At 43.3% G+C, this 15,607-nt stretch overlaps 1 protein-coding gene across 1 annotated transcript in view; it reads left to right on the top strand.

Annotated features, from left to right (window-relative positions):
• Positions 1 to 6,318: 6,318 nt before the first annotated feature.
• Positions 6,319 to 15,607, top strand: part of LOC115480250 (solute carrier family 22 member 20-like) — a 79,741-nt gene continuing 70,452 nt past the window's right edge. Inside the window, exons 1-2 of the mRNA XM_030218783.1 lie at positions 6,319 to 6,708; positions 7,756 to 7,859. Of these exons, the coding sequence (XP_030074643.1) occupies positions 6,319 to 6,708; positions 7,756 to 7,859 (494 nt within the window). The remainder of the gene's footprint in view (positions 6,709 to 7,755; positions 7,860 to 15,607) is intronic.

The raw sequence follows: 15,607 nt of genomic DNA, 5'->3' as shown, positions 1-15,607 counted from the left end.
GCAGTTTGGAGTTTTTTGATTGTTTGTTCTTTGCACCTGGTGTATAGTGCATTACAGTAGTCCAAATGACTTATTACCATTGACTGTACCAGGGTACGGAAGATGTATCTCGGGAAGTAAGGTTTTACTCTTTTGAGTTTCCACATGGTGTAGAACATCTTTTTTGTCGTGTTTTTCACGTGGGTATCAAGAGTGAGGTTTCGATCAATGGAGACTCCAAGAATTTTCAAGTTTTGTGAGACGGGAAGGGAGCAGTATGGTGTGATTATAGTGGAGAAGTTTCTTGTGTTATGTTGTGAGGTGAGTACAAGACATTGTGTTTTTTCTGCGTTAAGCTTCAGTTGGAATGCATCTGCCCAAGTGTGCATTATTTGTAGGCTTTGGTTGATCTTGTTGGTGATTTCATTTAGATCACGTTTGAATGGGATGTAGATTGTGATGTCATCTGCATAAATGTGGGGGTTGAGGTTTTGATTGGCTAGTAGTTTGGCTAGAGGTATCATCATTAGGTTGAATAGTGTTGGTGAGAGAGGGGATCTCTGGGGGACTCCACACTCTGGTATCCATGGGCGTGATCTTTCCGCATTCATTGATTCCAGATCCTGTTACCAGATATCATACATGTCTGGAACGATATGGGGTGAAGAATACACGGTTTCTAGGAAATTTGACTAATTGTAATACAACCCTAGAAAAAGGGACTCTACGAAATCTAAATCTCACAGACTTTTCACAAGCTAGAGCAGACATATGGTGGTACTGTGGAACCCACACTATCTACCATACACTCCACAGGAGTTGGACAGGCAGATGTGCCTTAGTCAAATTGGTAATTCCAATTATAATAGCATCTTTGCTCCCTCCTCATAGCAGCTCTTCCTCACGAGTGAAGAGAAATGCAATGCCTGGATCTTTTGATGATCGGGTCTATATAGATGCAATTGGAGTTCCAAGAGGGGTTCCTGATGAGTTCAAAGCCAGAAACCAAATAGCTGCAGGATTCGAATCAGCTTTCTTTTGGTGGGCTACTATAAATAAAAATTTAGACTGGATCAACTATATATATTACAACCAGCAGAGATTTGTGAATTATACCAGAGATGCAGTTCAAGGAATTGCAGCACAATTAGACGCCACCAGCAGGATGACGTTAGAAAACAGATTAGTGCTTGACCAGATTCTGGCCGCAGAGGGCGGGGTGTGCCGGAAAATAGGTACACAGTGTTGCACCTTTATCCCTAACAATACTGCTCCAGATGGCTCAATCACCAGAGCTTTGGAAGGCTTAACCTCACTGTCACAAGAATTGGCAAAGAACTCTGGCGTTGACACATCCTGGACTGGTTGGATGGATAGAGCTTTTGGTAAATGGAAGACATTTATCATTTCAGCAGCCACTACTATAATTATAGTGGTAGCAATTTTTGTATTAGTAGGATGTTGCATAATCCCTTATGCTAGAGGCTTAGTAGAACGCTTAATTGAAACTGCAATAATGAAAAAGACAACAGCAGGACAATATGTCCTGTACGAAAATCTCCTTCCCAACACCACAGGAGATAACACATTGGACTATCTCCCTCTGAGAAGGACCAATCGCTATGCAAATGCTAGAGACACTAGAGAGATGTCTGCAACTGTATAATCAGGTAATAGCACACAGGGATACAATATAACCATATAAGCTTTATAAGATGATGTGATACATGAGCAAAATGTCTACCTATGCAAATCTATGCAAATGTATACTCAAGATATAATCAGTATATAACCAAAGAATTTATGATTGATAACAATATATACTCACATAGGTAAGAATAAGTTAGAACCTGCATATTAAAGGGTTGAATCAAAAATATTATTATAATACTTATAAGTTTTTGTATAACCATAGACATAGATAAGTAAGATTGAAATAAATGAAGTGGTGCCAAGATGGTAATCTCAAACCAAAAACAAATTTGACTGTACCAGTTAACCTTAAGACTCAGAAAATTTGATGGCCTTATAGGATACCTTCTGGAATGGATGGTACCATGGTGTATTAACCCTGGTGTCACCCTATGGGATAGGGTGAAGAGGGGAATGTTAATATGTGGCCTGGCTTCAGACCTACCACTGGAATAGTGGTGGGCTAAGCTACACAGCCTAAAGCAACTGAAAAGTACTGAGTAGGCCAAATAACAAGCTAATGATGTCATATTTGAGAATCTGCAAAGAGCAGGTCTGAACAATGGGTCTTAACACATCCAGGTACAACTTTCTAATTGAATATAGCACCTATAATGAAAGAATAATGGGTAAAAGGAATAAAATGAGGTTTTTAAAATGGGACTTATTTACCATAAGATGGCACACAGATCATAAGATGTTATGAAAGGTATTACAAAAGGAAGATGTGAAACTGATAAAGATATTTTAGTAAACGAGAAAAACAATTTGTTCCAAAAACATGTTGACATTTATGGAAGTGTGGCAATCTCTAGAAATAGATAGAACGGAAAAGAGTTGGGTACAGATGAACATCTGGCCGGATAGGAAAGTATGATCTAAGAAATTGAGAAATATTAGAAAAAAAGGTACCTCACAATTGACTTGTATTGGGACCTGGGGCTATAAAAGAGATAAGATTTTGAGAGAGAGTTGGAGTCTTCCCCAGCACTTCTCAGACGGCGGAGCCCTATGCGATTGAACCCAGAATCTGTTTGATGTCTGTACCTTAATTGAACACTTGGTAAGAATAAAGCCTTCTCTCTGAAATCTATCTGTCTTTATTTTCAAGCATTCTTCACCTTTCATTGATATTACAAACTAAGCCACACACACAACTAACACTCAATGTCTATATAAATTACTGTTGCATTTTAATAGAACACATGTAGATACATAAATGACCAAGGATTCACTTAGATCCTGATAGACACAAGGCCATGGTCATGGTCATTACCTTTGAGTTACGCCTTCTGGTGGCTGCACAACAGAAATATTACTGGGATGGAATATCAAAGGAATTTAGTCAGGCAGCCCAACACATAGTGGAAGCGCAGACCCTTTGTCCCTGGAGAAGGGTATTCCTGGGGCGCAAAGAGGGCCTTTAAAATTTACACTTGGTATGATCTTGTGGTCAGGAATCCTTTGAACCATTTGAGAACCGTGCCTCCTACTCCGAAGTATTCTAGTATGTGTATTAGTATATCATGATTAACCATGTCAAAGGCACTGGACATGTCGAATTGCAGGAAGAGGATGTTGTTACCAGTCGCAATTGCCTGTTTGAATGAGTTCATTGCGGACACTAGTACAGTTTCAGTGCTGTGATTCGACCGGAATTGGATGATTAAATAAAAAAAAATCATATATATATTACACTGAACTTAAATTGCAGTGTATGTAAAATAGCTCAGCGCTATTTTGATCCTAAAGACCTTTACACTCTCAGTAAATCTGAGTCTGGAAGAAAATTATCTTACACTATTCTTTGGATTAATTAACTGTGGGAGGGATAGTATAGGGTTTAAGAATTATTCATTTTTTTACTGGGGGAAGTTAGATAGAAAAGTGCTGCAATAGTCATCATCTATAATTGCTTGACCTACTATAATAGTTAGAATTTAGGTTTTTTTTTTAGTTTTTTAAAGATTAGGGAAGTAGGTACTCCGGAAGTGGTTCTTGTCCCTGTTATCATCACAAAACGGTACCCAACGATAAAAGAAAGGTGAAGAGTGAAGAGATACAAGAAAGCTGGGGAAAAAACCGCATATCCTTTAACTACTTATTACTGAAAAGCTAGAAACCGAGACTTTTAAACACTTCATCCCATACTTACCTGCGCTGTAGTTGGAGAACCTGGAAAAGAAATTTAAAACAAAGAATCAGTTAAAAAAAAATAGAAAACTTTAAAACAATTCTTGATATCGAATGTGTGTTTAGATATAATCTCAAAGTTCATACTTATCTGATAGAATTTATGTAGAGTTCTGAAATGTTACCGTTTGATTGTCTATAAGAGAAAAAGGGAAAAATATACATTATTTAACAAGGATTACATTCGTTTGACTGAGTTAAATAAATTTATATAATTTAAAGGTTTATCTATTGCCTTATCGAGGTTTTTTTTAGATTTATTTACTTTTCTATTTTAGAAATAGAAAAGTGAAGATAGTGATAATATTTGGATTTCCACCTCTGTTTTGGTAAGGTAAGTTCGAGGTAAATTATAGGGAGTGGAGGAGTGGCCTCAGGGCCGTGCCGATGCGGTAAGCGGGGTAAGCACCGCAGGAGGGCGCCCACCTCTGGAGGGCGCCGCCGCAGTGCTTACCCTCGCCCCGCGCCGCCGAGGCCTTTAAATCTTTTACTTGCAGTCGCAGCAGCGTCTGTGAAAACGGAGCGCTGCCGACGTCTCCCTTCCCTTGCACTCGTTGGTTCCCTCAGTGTCCCGCCTTCTTCTGACGTCAGAAGAAGGCGGACACTGAGGGAACCAAGAGCGCGAAGGGAAGGGAGACGTCGGCAGCGCTCCGCTTTCACAGACGCTGCTGCGACTGCAAGTAAAAGATTTAAAGGCCCCCAGGGTGCGCAGCGATCATCTTCATGGGGGGGAGAGGGGCACGCGCGCGCCAACTGTTCTTCTGTGGGGGGGGCGCCAACTGTTCTTCTGCGGGGGGGCGCCAACAGTTCGTCTGCGGGGGGGCGGCATAGACCCTTGGCACGGGCCTGAGTGGCCTAGTGGTTAGGGTGGTGGACTCTGGTCCTGAGGAACTGAGTTCAATTCCCACTTCAGGCACAGGCAGCTCCTTGTGACTCTGGGCAAGTCACTTAACTCTCCATTGCCCTAGGTACAAATAAGTACCTGTATACAATATGTAAGCCACATTGAGCCTGCCATGAGTGGGAAGGCACAGGGTACAAATGTAACAAAAATAAAACAAAACATAAATAGGGTACTGTAGAACATACTTTTATCCTTGGAGGGGAAGTCACATTAGTCCAGAGGAGCTAAGTTCTTGGGGGGGGGGGGGGCAAGGGGAGGGAATTGGAATGAGGGGCCCAGTCACATAAGGGACTTATGCAGGTGCCCAGCTGAATACTGGCCAGGACCCATATAAGTACTGGTGGCTGCCTCCTATCTGGTCAGGCTCAGAATTTCAATGCCTGGGCCCACATATGATCCAGCATTGAATATTTCCAATCTAATTCTAGTACAAAGCCCCTCTTTCATCTCTTCTTCCTTTCTCATCATATTAGCATTCTGAGCAGATTTCATTCTGTGCCCCTTCTCTTCCACTTTTCCCTACACCTCCTTTATCCAAATTCAGGCATATATGGATATATTCCAAATTAAGAGCAAGGAGTTATAGATTAACTGGGATAGGCAATTACAGAGACATGAGATGAAGGAGCAAGCGGGAAGTGAAGATAACAGAGAGGCTCGGCCTGAAAGGGGTGTTACATTATGTAGGAATTTTGCCATGGAGAATATTTTAAAACAGGTCCACGCTCATTATTATATGGATCAGAGCTGAATCAAGGAAGAGTTTATCAAGAATTGTAATAGCATTTGTAGTTCAACACACACAAAACTCCCTGTGTAATTTGTTTTATGTCTTTTCTTTTTTTACTCACAGGGCTCTGACTATATGGTGTGATCCTGTCCTGACAGAAACTCAGAGGTGCTTCAGATAGCAGAGGGGGAGAACAATCCAGTTACTATACTGCCACATGGATAATTAATCAAGAAAGCTCATTATAGCGCCTCATCTGAGACAATGGATTGATTTTATAAGAACAAAGGGAACATCATCTCCAATTTTTGGGGGGGCAGGGGGTGCAGGAGAGAAGTTCTGGTGACTGGAAACTAAGAGATACTGGGTTTAATCCTCGGCTCTGCTACTGACTGTGGATGATCTCTGAGCGAGACATTTTACCTTCATGTACCTCAGTTAACCCTATTATAATCTTTTAAATCTTATAATGCTGTCTCTTTACCCCCTCTCAAGATATCATGCAGTATCCTAGCAAACAGTTAACTGCATTGACACTCACCCAGAGGTGGCTACATGAATATTTCCACTGCATTGTGGGGTTTTTTGCATATAGGGACCCTGCTTGGACAAAACTTTGGAGTGATATTCTATCATTTCTTTTAGTAAAGTCTTCTAAGATCATTGCCACATGCTAGAGATCAGCAAGCATCTGTAATCAATTATCAAAGTAATTGCATAAGAACCCTTGAAAAAAATATTACAATCCTTTCACCTTGCACCCAGAGTTCAGCTCAGAATTTTAGGCCTCATACTGGAGAATCGTTGAATAACAAGGGCCATGGGGTTCAATGATTTACTGGAGGGCATTGGGGTGGGTTATTTCCAATTCCTGCACTGTGCTATGCTGCTTCTTCCTATCTGCCTCTTGTCTTCCCACAACTTTCTACAGAACTTCTCTGCTGCCATTCCAGCCCACCACTGCGCTCTCCCATCCTTTGACAATTGGTCCAGCCCAGAAATTCCAGCCCATGCAGACCTGCTGGTGGTCTTCATCCCCTTAGATGGGAACCAAAAGCCGGAGAGTTGTGTGCGCTATACTACCCCCCAGTGGCAACTGTTAATACCCAATTCCAGCACTATAGAACCAGCAATGGAGACTGGTATGGAACCCTGTGTTGAAGGGTGGATCTATGACACGAGCCTCTTCAGCTCCACCATCATCACTGAGGTATGGATGGGCAGGCACCACAGAGCATATAGTAACAGAGCATTAAAATGACAGTATCTTCTGGAGTCAGATGTTCAAAAAAATCCAGATGGCAAAGAATAAGAACGGCATTACCTCTCTGCCTCCTAGATCAATTCAAAGAGTTTCTGGGGAATTACTACTTTTCGGTTTCACCATGTTTTGGAGAAAGCCACAAGTGACGTCACACATAGCTCATTCTGATTGGCCCTTATTTGTGAGAGAAAATTTCATCACACAGTAGGTTAAACCAATCAGCCCACGCCTTCGTGTGTCAGGTCACAGGTGGCATTGAGGGAGATGCCTTAAGAAGTAATAAATCAACATTTTTTGCTATCATGGTACAACTTGGTTGCTACCTCTGTAAGTGTTCAAAGTAATCTTTAATTGCCATGATTATCTGCATAAATATCTTAGTCAGGCTTATGTGATGATATTGAGCAACACTGTCTAGACTGCTGGAGCGGTCCAGGGCAGAGCTTGAGAAGTTACCCGGTTATTGACAATATTCAGTCCAATAACCGAATAACTATCCAGATAAAGTTAGGTCAGCAAAAAACGCTGTTCTAACTTTATCTCAAGACTGCTGCTATCCGTATATAGGTGCTCAATATCTGGATTGAATCTAGCTGATGACTGACATTTTAAAAAAACACTGATTGGCCCAGCTAAATATTGACCCATTTGTATCTAACAAGGCAATCACAAGACCTGATTCCCAAAAGACTTTTGTAACTTTATACAGTATATAGGGTGGGCCATGGGAACAACCTCTTACCCCTGGTTTTCCCTGTCTGCAGCCCTCTACAACTTTTGTATCAGTTTATTAATCCCTGTCCTTCTCTCTCTCATCAATATTTCCTGTATCTATGTTTATTACTTTCGCTTTTCCTCTTCTTTCTGTAGCTCTATAGATATTAGTAGTAGTAGTAGTTCTCCCTTCAGGAGTTCCTGTTTATGTGATTATCCCTGCTTGGCCCCTCTCTCCAAACTTTCAGTTTCTTACTGGGGTGCCCCTCTCTCTTGCAGTGGGACTTGGTGTGTGAACAGCGTAGGATGAAGCAGATGGCTCAGACCATTTACATGACGGGGGTATTAATGGGTTCTATAGTCTTTGGAGGCCTTGCCGACAGGTGAGTGTGGACTGAGGTATGTACTCATGTGTGTAGGTGTGTTGAAGTGTGTGTTGTTGCATATATACACGTGAGCAGGTAGGTGTCTTTGCATTTCTATGGGGTTGATATTCAAAGTGATTCTGGCCGGTTAAATCACCTGTTTATTTATTTATTCATTTGAAATATTTCACTGTCCATTAGTCCTAAGCAGTGTACATCAGGAACAAATACAATAAAAGACACAAAATGTATAGTAGACAGCTATGGGTTTGTTACTTTTTAAAATTACTTAAGTAAAAAGTAAAAGTACTGGCTTCAAAAGTAGTGAAATAAAAGTAGAAAGTCTTAATCCCAAAAAAATACTTAAGTAACAGTAATAAAGTACAGCTCTTAAAACTACTATTTTACTACAAAGTTTAAAGTATTCTTAACAAGTCAGACCACAGAATCTAGTATGTTTACAAGCAGCTGTACTATATTGTGAATATATACATATTGTGATCTGTCTAGATCACTGAGGGTAGAATGGAACAGAAGGTTATTGAACAAGTCGGACACATCATTATTTTAATTAGAATTTTTATCAAATGCTGACTTAAGGCTCAACAATAGCTGGTCACTGAGACACTCCATCAGTTTTTAAAAATCCAGATAAGAATCAAACTGATAAAAAGCAAACGATGCCATCAACACAGAGAAAAAAAAAAAGAAACAAGAAGAGAAAACAAGAAAAAAGAGGAGAAAAAGGTGGAAAACCATAAAAGGAGAATAAAGAGAAAAAAAAAAAACGTGGGAGGGGAGGGAGTGAATGTATGGAGCCTCTAACAGGGCACAGGGCCTAAGCTTCCAGCTACTGCAGGCTTGGTACTGTCTGGATCCCTTTCTCAATTACATCACGTAGGCTCGCAACCTCCAACCCCCAGTCTGACAAATTTATATCTTAAACAAAACAATCAAAGATACTCACTGTTAAATAATTCACATTTTTTAAAAATATACATTTTGTGTGTTTTCACATGGGCCATGGGTCACAGGGCTGTTGCAGGAATGGATGCATGAATTTATGATACTTCAGGAGTCAGACAGCACACACCAGAATGAGAGAGTAATCTTCTTTATTTGCCAGCAAACAAAGTAGAACATCAGCATTAAGTCTCTTCTTCTCTTTCTCAGCTCTCTGTGTCTTTCTCTCAGCTGCTTCTCTTCTTATGCTGTCTTCTCCTTCTTCTGTCTGTTCCTTCTGTCCTTCTCTTTCTTCTGAGCTCCTTCTGACGTAAACTGCTTCTTCTCCCACTTAAATACAGTTCTATCTAGCCTAGCCTAGCCCCCTTACTCTCCAATTGGTTAAGGAATAGATTGATTACCTTGCCTCAACCAATCAGCTCTATACAAATATCAGTTACATAGGTTCCAGACATCCTAAACTGACCTGTGACCTGGGGCCCCTTACACCAGACATTTGGGCTCCAGTCTCTTACATGTTATTATGATTGATTTCTCATATTCCTAGTACTAACTGCTAACTAAACTCTGGCATTCATTAAAGGGGTCAAGGGCCAATCTTACTTAATGGCATACATATCAGGTTATTACTTTCAAGACCATTTCTACATTTTACCTATAATTAATCAAGGAGAAGAGAGCTGACTAGTCCTGACCTCTTTCACCTATCAGCTTATACATTGAACCAGCCAGAACTGCAGATAACTTAAAACACATGTTGGCCTCTTCACTGCAGTCCTTGCTTGACCTCTTAAACAGCAGACAAAGAGTAATACAGAATTTAACAGACATTCTACACAGACACAAAACTTATTAATTTACACAGAATACAGCATATTCTAAAGTAAGCATCCTTATAAGACATATTCTACATACTTATAATGGTCTATATATCTAAGCTATCTCCTTATAACAAAATCTACATATCAAGAACTTCTAAATAGTATTTCAGCTTTAAACTACAGTATGCCTAACAGTATACAGATGTTGAGCTAGCATTGGCAATTCACAAGGGTGAAAGAAATTCCTGTCTCTGACCTTTCTAACCTTTGGCTTAGCCAAGCTAGACATTGAAATAATATGAACCATCTGGCATTTCTTCACTTTAGTTGCAAGGTAAAAAATTAGAATTCAAACTTCAAGCTTTTAATATCATTTCTCAGAGTTAACACTTTCTTTGCCCATGGCTGCCTCATTCCCCCCTTTGAGACTAAAATCAGCTTATGCAGAGATAAGTCTCACAACTCAAACTCTGGAAATTATAGTGATCCTAACTAGGAATAGACTTATGAACCACCATTACCCTACTTGTTAAGGTCCGACGGCATACTGCCGAAGCACATGAGGCCAGGAAACAAAACAACAACCCTGCTAGAACTAAGACTATTAGGGAAATGAACAAGGGACGTATCCAGGAGGTCAATGACCACCACCAGGAGGTAAGGTCTAATCCTCCTCGGTAATCCTCCACATTAAGGCTGGCCAACTGTAGGACTTTATCCATAGCATGCCTAACTACATGCGTCCTATTTATGACAATAGTACAACACTCTGAAGAATTTAGCACTGTGCAGAGACCACCCTGGGCTGCAAAGAGATAATCAAGACCCATACGGTTATACCGAGAAACTATACTTAATTCATTAATTTGATCCTGCAATGCATTGACTACCACGTTCAGCTCATGAACTAGAACATGGAGTAGAGATTGAAGTCTCCGGGTGGCCATACCTAGTTCAGTAATACCCGCTACCGGGCCCCCAATTGGAATCCAGGCCGTGGCAGAAAGGGCTACAAGTCTCTTTTTAGTCAGAGGATAAGTAGAATTGATATACTGGAGGGCTAATTCAATCGCCTCATCCTCTGTGGCAACGGAGGAGGGTAAAGACAAGGCCTCTCGCTTAGAGCGGTGCGGGGATGGTGGTTTGAGAAGAGGAATAACTTTAGGAAAATAATTCAAGGTTACCAATACACAAAAATCATATGTGGGGGGAAGAATCATGTGGAGGACATTATCACAGAGCCAGTAATGACCAAGGAGAGGGCGACGAAAGTTCCCAATAAATGTAGGCACAGGATGGAGATTAGGATGCCCATAATGCGAGCCCCTATCCCAGGGGGAACGAAGAAGAAATGGAGACTTTGTACACCATAGGTGCCAATCCCCAATTGTAACAGACCGCTCATATGATGCAACCCCTTCATACCCCGGGGACTTATGAAAGTAGAAAATAGGATGGGACACTATAGTCTTCTCAGTAGTATAGTTAGGAGCCAGATAATCACCTTGGTCATAATCTGCAGGTATGGTAGTAGGGCACATAGGAGTACCTGGAGAAACTACCCACACAGGTTCCTCCTTCTCTGGGAGAACATTAGTATAGTTACAGGGAATGGGAAGAACAGTTGAGATGTCTCTTGTTAAACAAAACACTCCAGAAGCTGGATAGGGAGACGTAAAAACTGGCCTTAGAGAAGAGTCAGAGGGGGAAGTAGCATTATAAAAGGACCACCAAGTATAATCCTGGCTCCAAGGGCCTGAACTCGAAAAGTAGGGAGGTATAAGAGCTGGGAGCTGCACAGGGACAGGAACAGCTGGGACATCTGTAGTATAAGGAGAAAATCGGGAACACACAATACAAGGGGAAGTAATCTTTGCCTGACTAATTAGTTCCTGGACAGAGTGTAACCAAAGGTTGGAACGAGTTGGGGTTTTAGGAACAAGGAGGCAAGGAGTAGAAAACAACAAAAGCATCCAAACTACTAACATTTTCTTTCTTCCTAATCTAAAACAAATACAGCAAACTAATTAAACAATAATATTTCAACAGTCTGTGCTAATCACAGATTACTCTCATATAATGTTCTCAGTCTTTGAGTTCTTATACCAGTTGGGATAGACCCTCAACTGACAAGGATCAAGCTTTCAAATTCCAAGAAAGCCAGAATCTGGGCAAGAAAGAGTCTCAGTGTGAAGCCGAAGTTCAGCAGCTCCTGCAGTATGCAGTTGACCCTTCTTTTCAGCTAGTAGATTCTTTGGTTCGGGTCAAGCGCAACTTCAATGGCTCCGCTGGATCTCTTTCTGCTCTCCACTGTTTAGGCTCCGTCTGATCCGTGCTGGGCTCAGTCTGATCAGCAGACTTAATTCGAGACCAATGGACCCATGGAGTAATCCCTGCGACCTTCACAGCTGCAGGGGTAGAAAGCAAAACAGTAAAAGGTCCTTTCCATCGGGGCCCCAAAGGCTGGAGCCTCCAGTCTTTCACCCAAACTCTATCCCCTGGCAGGAAGGAATGTACCTGAGCCTGGAAGGGGACAGGGTTTATTTCTCTCACATAAGACTGAAGCTCAGAAATTATCTTGCCCAAGAGGGCTACCTGCTCCTGTACCTGGGCAGACCCTAAAATCCCTATGTCTCCCTTAATTCCCTGCAAAATGGCTGGGGGCTTCCCATACACAATTTCAAAGGGAGAGAGGGCTGTTCCTTTAGTTGGAGTGCATCGGAGGCGGAAGAGGGCTAGTGGCAGTGCCTGTGGCCATTTCAGTTGGGTTTCCTGACAAATCTTTGCTAGGCTATTTTTCAAGGTTCTGTTTGCCCGCTCAACCTGCCCTGAACTCTGGGGACGATAAGCACAATGCAATTTCCAGGTAATGCGCAATGCGCGGGACAGGGCCTGAAGTGTAGCTTCAACAAAGGCGGGACCATTATCTGAACCTATGGCAAGGGGCAATCCATACCTGGGGATGACATCCCTAAGGAGGGCTCGAGCTACTTCTGTGGCTTTCTCAGTGACTGTAGGATATGCTTCCACCCACCCAGAAAAGGTACAGACCATGACCAAGAGGTATCGGAGCCTACCGCTCCTGGGCATTTCTGTGAAGTCTATAACTAGAGACTCAAAGGGTGTTAGTCCTCTAGACTGAACTCCTGGTGGAATACGGGGTCCCTGACGGGCATTATTCTGGGCACAGAGAGTACATCGGGCAGAGGCAGTGTCAACCAGACTATCCAATCCTTCCAGCACCACTACTCGACTGAGTAGGCGGGCTAGTGCTGTTTTCCCTAAGTGTGATAGGTCATGAGCTTGAGACACTACAGGCCAAGCTAGGTGGCGTGGCACCAGAACTCTGGTATCAGGGAGATGTAACCAGCCATCAGGTCTCCTTACTGCACCTTCCTCTTGAGCCCATTTCTCTTCCATTTGGGTGTACATAGGCGTCCATTCTTGCAGTCGAATTTGGAACAGGGGAGTCACAGTACTTGCTGGGGGTCCTCAAGCAGCTTCCTTGGCCACCCGATCAGCATGGCGGTTCCCTCGGGCCACTGGAGTATCTATCCTTTGGTGTCCCCTGCAGTGAATAACAGCTACCTTCTTAGGTGCCCACACAGCCTCTAGCAGCTGAAGTATTTCAGGTCCATACTTAACAGGTTGGCCTGCAGCATTTATGAGTCCCTTTTCCTTATACAAAGCTCCATGAGCATGTAGAGTTGTGAAGGCATACTTGGAATCAGTATAAATGTTGGTCACTAGTCCTGCTGCTAGCTCCAGAGCTCGTATGAGGGCCACAAGTTCTGCTTTCTGGGCTGAAGTTCCTTGGGGCAGGGCTCTTGCTTCTATCACCTTGTCTTCTGTCACCACAGCATAGCCTGCCAATCGCTTGGAGTTCTCCACATAACTGCTTCCATCTGTGAAATAAATTACATCTGGGTCCCTCCACGGAACATCTTTAAGATCTGGTCGACTGGAGTACACTTCATCCATGGTTTGAATACAATCATGATCCGGTGGTCCCTCAGATGCTGGCAAAAGAGTGGCGGGATTGAATGTAGCCACTGTTTCCAGGTGTATCCGTGGATTCTCACACAAGCTAGCTTGGTACTTAACCATACGGTTATTTGTAAACCAGTGGTTGCCCTTATATTCCATGAGGGTGAGAACTGCATGGGGGACTTTAACAACCAGTTCTTGCCCCAAGGTCAGCTTATCAGCTTCCTGGACCAGTAAGGCTGTTGCTGCAATGGCCCTCATGCAGGCTGGCCATCCTTTAGCCACTCCATCCAGCTGTTTAGACAGGTATGCAACAGGCCTCTGCCAGGATCCCATCATCTGGGTCAGCACACCCAGAGCAACCCCCTGTCGCTCATGGACATACAATGAGAAAGGTTTCTCCACATCAGGAAGGCCTAACGCAGGGGCTTGGAGTAGGGCTTTCTTTATGGCAATGAAGGATTGTTGAGCAGTAGGTCCCCATTCAAATGGTTCCTTTTCACCCCCCTTTGTGGCTTGGTAAAGGGGTTTCGCCATCAATGCAAAATTTGGAATCCAAATTCTGCAGAATCCAGCTGCTCCCAGAAATTCCCTAACTTCCCTTCTGGACTTGGGTTGGGGAATTGCAGCAACTGCTTGCTTCCTACTGACATCCAGTCTCCGACTTCCCTGGGAAATACAAAAGCCCAGATACTTCACTTCTGACTGACAAAGTTGGGCTTTTGAGCGTGAGACCTTATAGCCTGCATCCAAGAGTAGCTCCAGCAATTCTCTGGTAGCCTCGAAACACTCTTCCTGAGTCACTGCTGCAATCAGGAGGTCATCTACATACTGGAGTAAAACTCGCCTGGAAGGCTCAGATTTAAAAGTCTTAAGGTCTTGTCCTAGGGCAGTCCCAAAAATGGTGGGGGAGTTCTTGAACCCCTGTGGCAGGCGGGTCCATGTATACTGAAGCTTCCTTCCTGTCACTGGGTTTTCCCATTGAAAGGCAAAAAGCAGTTGACTGGCGGGGGCCACCCGAATACAAAAGAAGGCATCTTTTAGATCTAGTGTCGTGAAATGGGTAGCTCCAGAAGGTATCAATCCTAGCAGGACATATGGGTTAGGCACTACAGGGTGTAATGAAATAGTGGATTTGTTGACCACTCGTAAATCTTGGACTGGCCGGTAGTCCTCAGTCCCTGGCTTCTGAACTGGCAACAGTGGCGTATTCCATGGAGACTGACAAGGTCGAATAATTCCATGGGATAACAAACGATTCAGGTGTGCTTGGATCCCTTCCAGAGCCTTTCGGGGAATTGGGTATTGGCGAAGATGGATTGGCCGGGCATTTGGAAGTAAGTCTACATGGACAGGAGGAATATTTCGGGCCAACCCTGGGGGATTATCTTCTGCCCATACCCCTCTGACTTGAAAGCTATCTGCCAGGGGTAGGTCAACTTGGCCCTGGACTGATGCAGCCGCCATTCTTCTTCAAGGGGCAGCAGAAACTCAATATACCCTTAGGGCTGGATGTCGGGGGCCGAAAGGAGACCGAAGTCTGGCCATCAGAGTCAAAGGAAATTTGGGCCCTAAGCTTGGACAGCAGGTCTCGACCTAACAAAGGGATTGGACAGTCTGGCATATACAGGAATTCATGAGTGACTGTGTGTGAGCCTAATTGGCATCTACGGGTCGTCAGGAAGGGCCTCCGGTTCTGCACCCCCGTGGCTCCCACCACTCGGACAGTTTTTCCAGACACAGGCGCTAATCGCTCCGTCACAACAGAATGTTCAGCTCCTGTATCAATCATGAATAGAATTGAGCGGCTCCCTATAGTTAACTTGACCATAGGTTCCTGGGAGCCCAGTTTGTAGGAACCCGGTCTGTCCTATTCGTCCCATTCTGCCATCTCGGCTATCCCGATGATGTCAGATTCAGGAGGCTCATATCTTCCCTCTCGAACTCGGCCTCGGCTTCCTCGATCTCCTGGTCCCCTTCTCAGTCCCTGGCGCC

Source organism: Microcaecilia unicolor, chromosome 11, assembly GCF_901765095.1.
Source record: "Microcaecilia unicolor chromosome 11, aMicUni1.1, whole genome shotgun sequence".
Lineage (NCBI taxonomy): Eukaryota > Metazoa > Chordata > Amphibia > Gymnophiona > Siphonopidae > Microcaecilia > Microcaecilia unicolor.
Note: the sequence above shows the minus strand (reverse complement) of the source record. Positions and strands in the feature narration are given on the sequence as shown.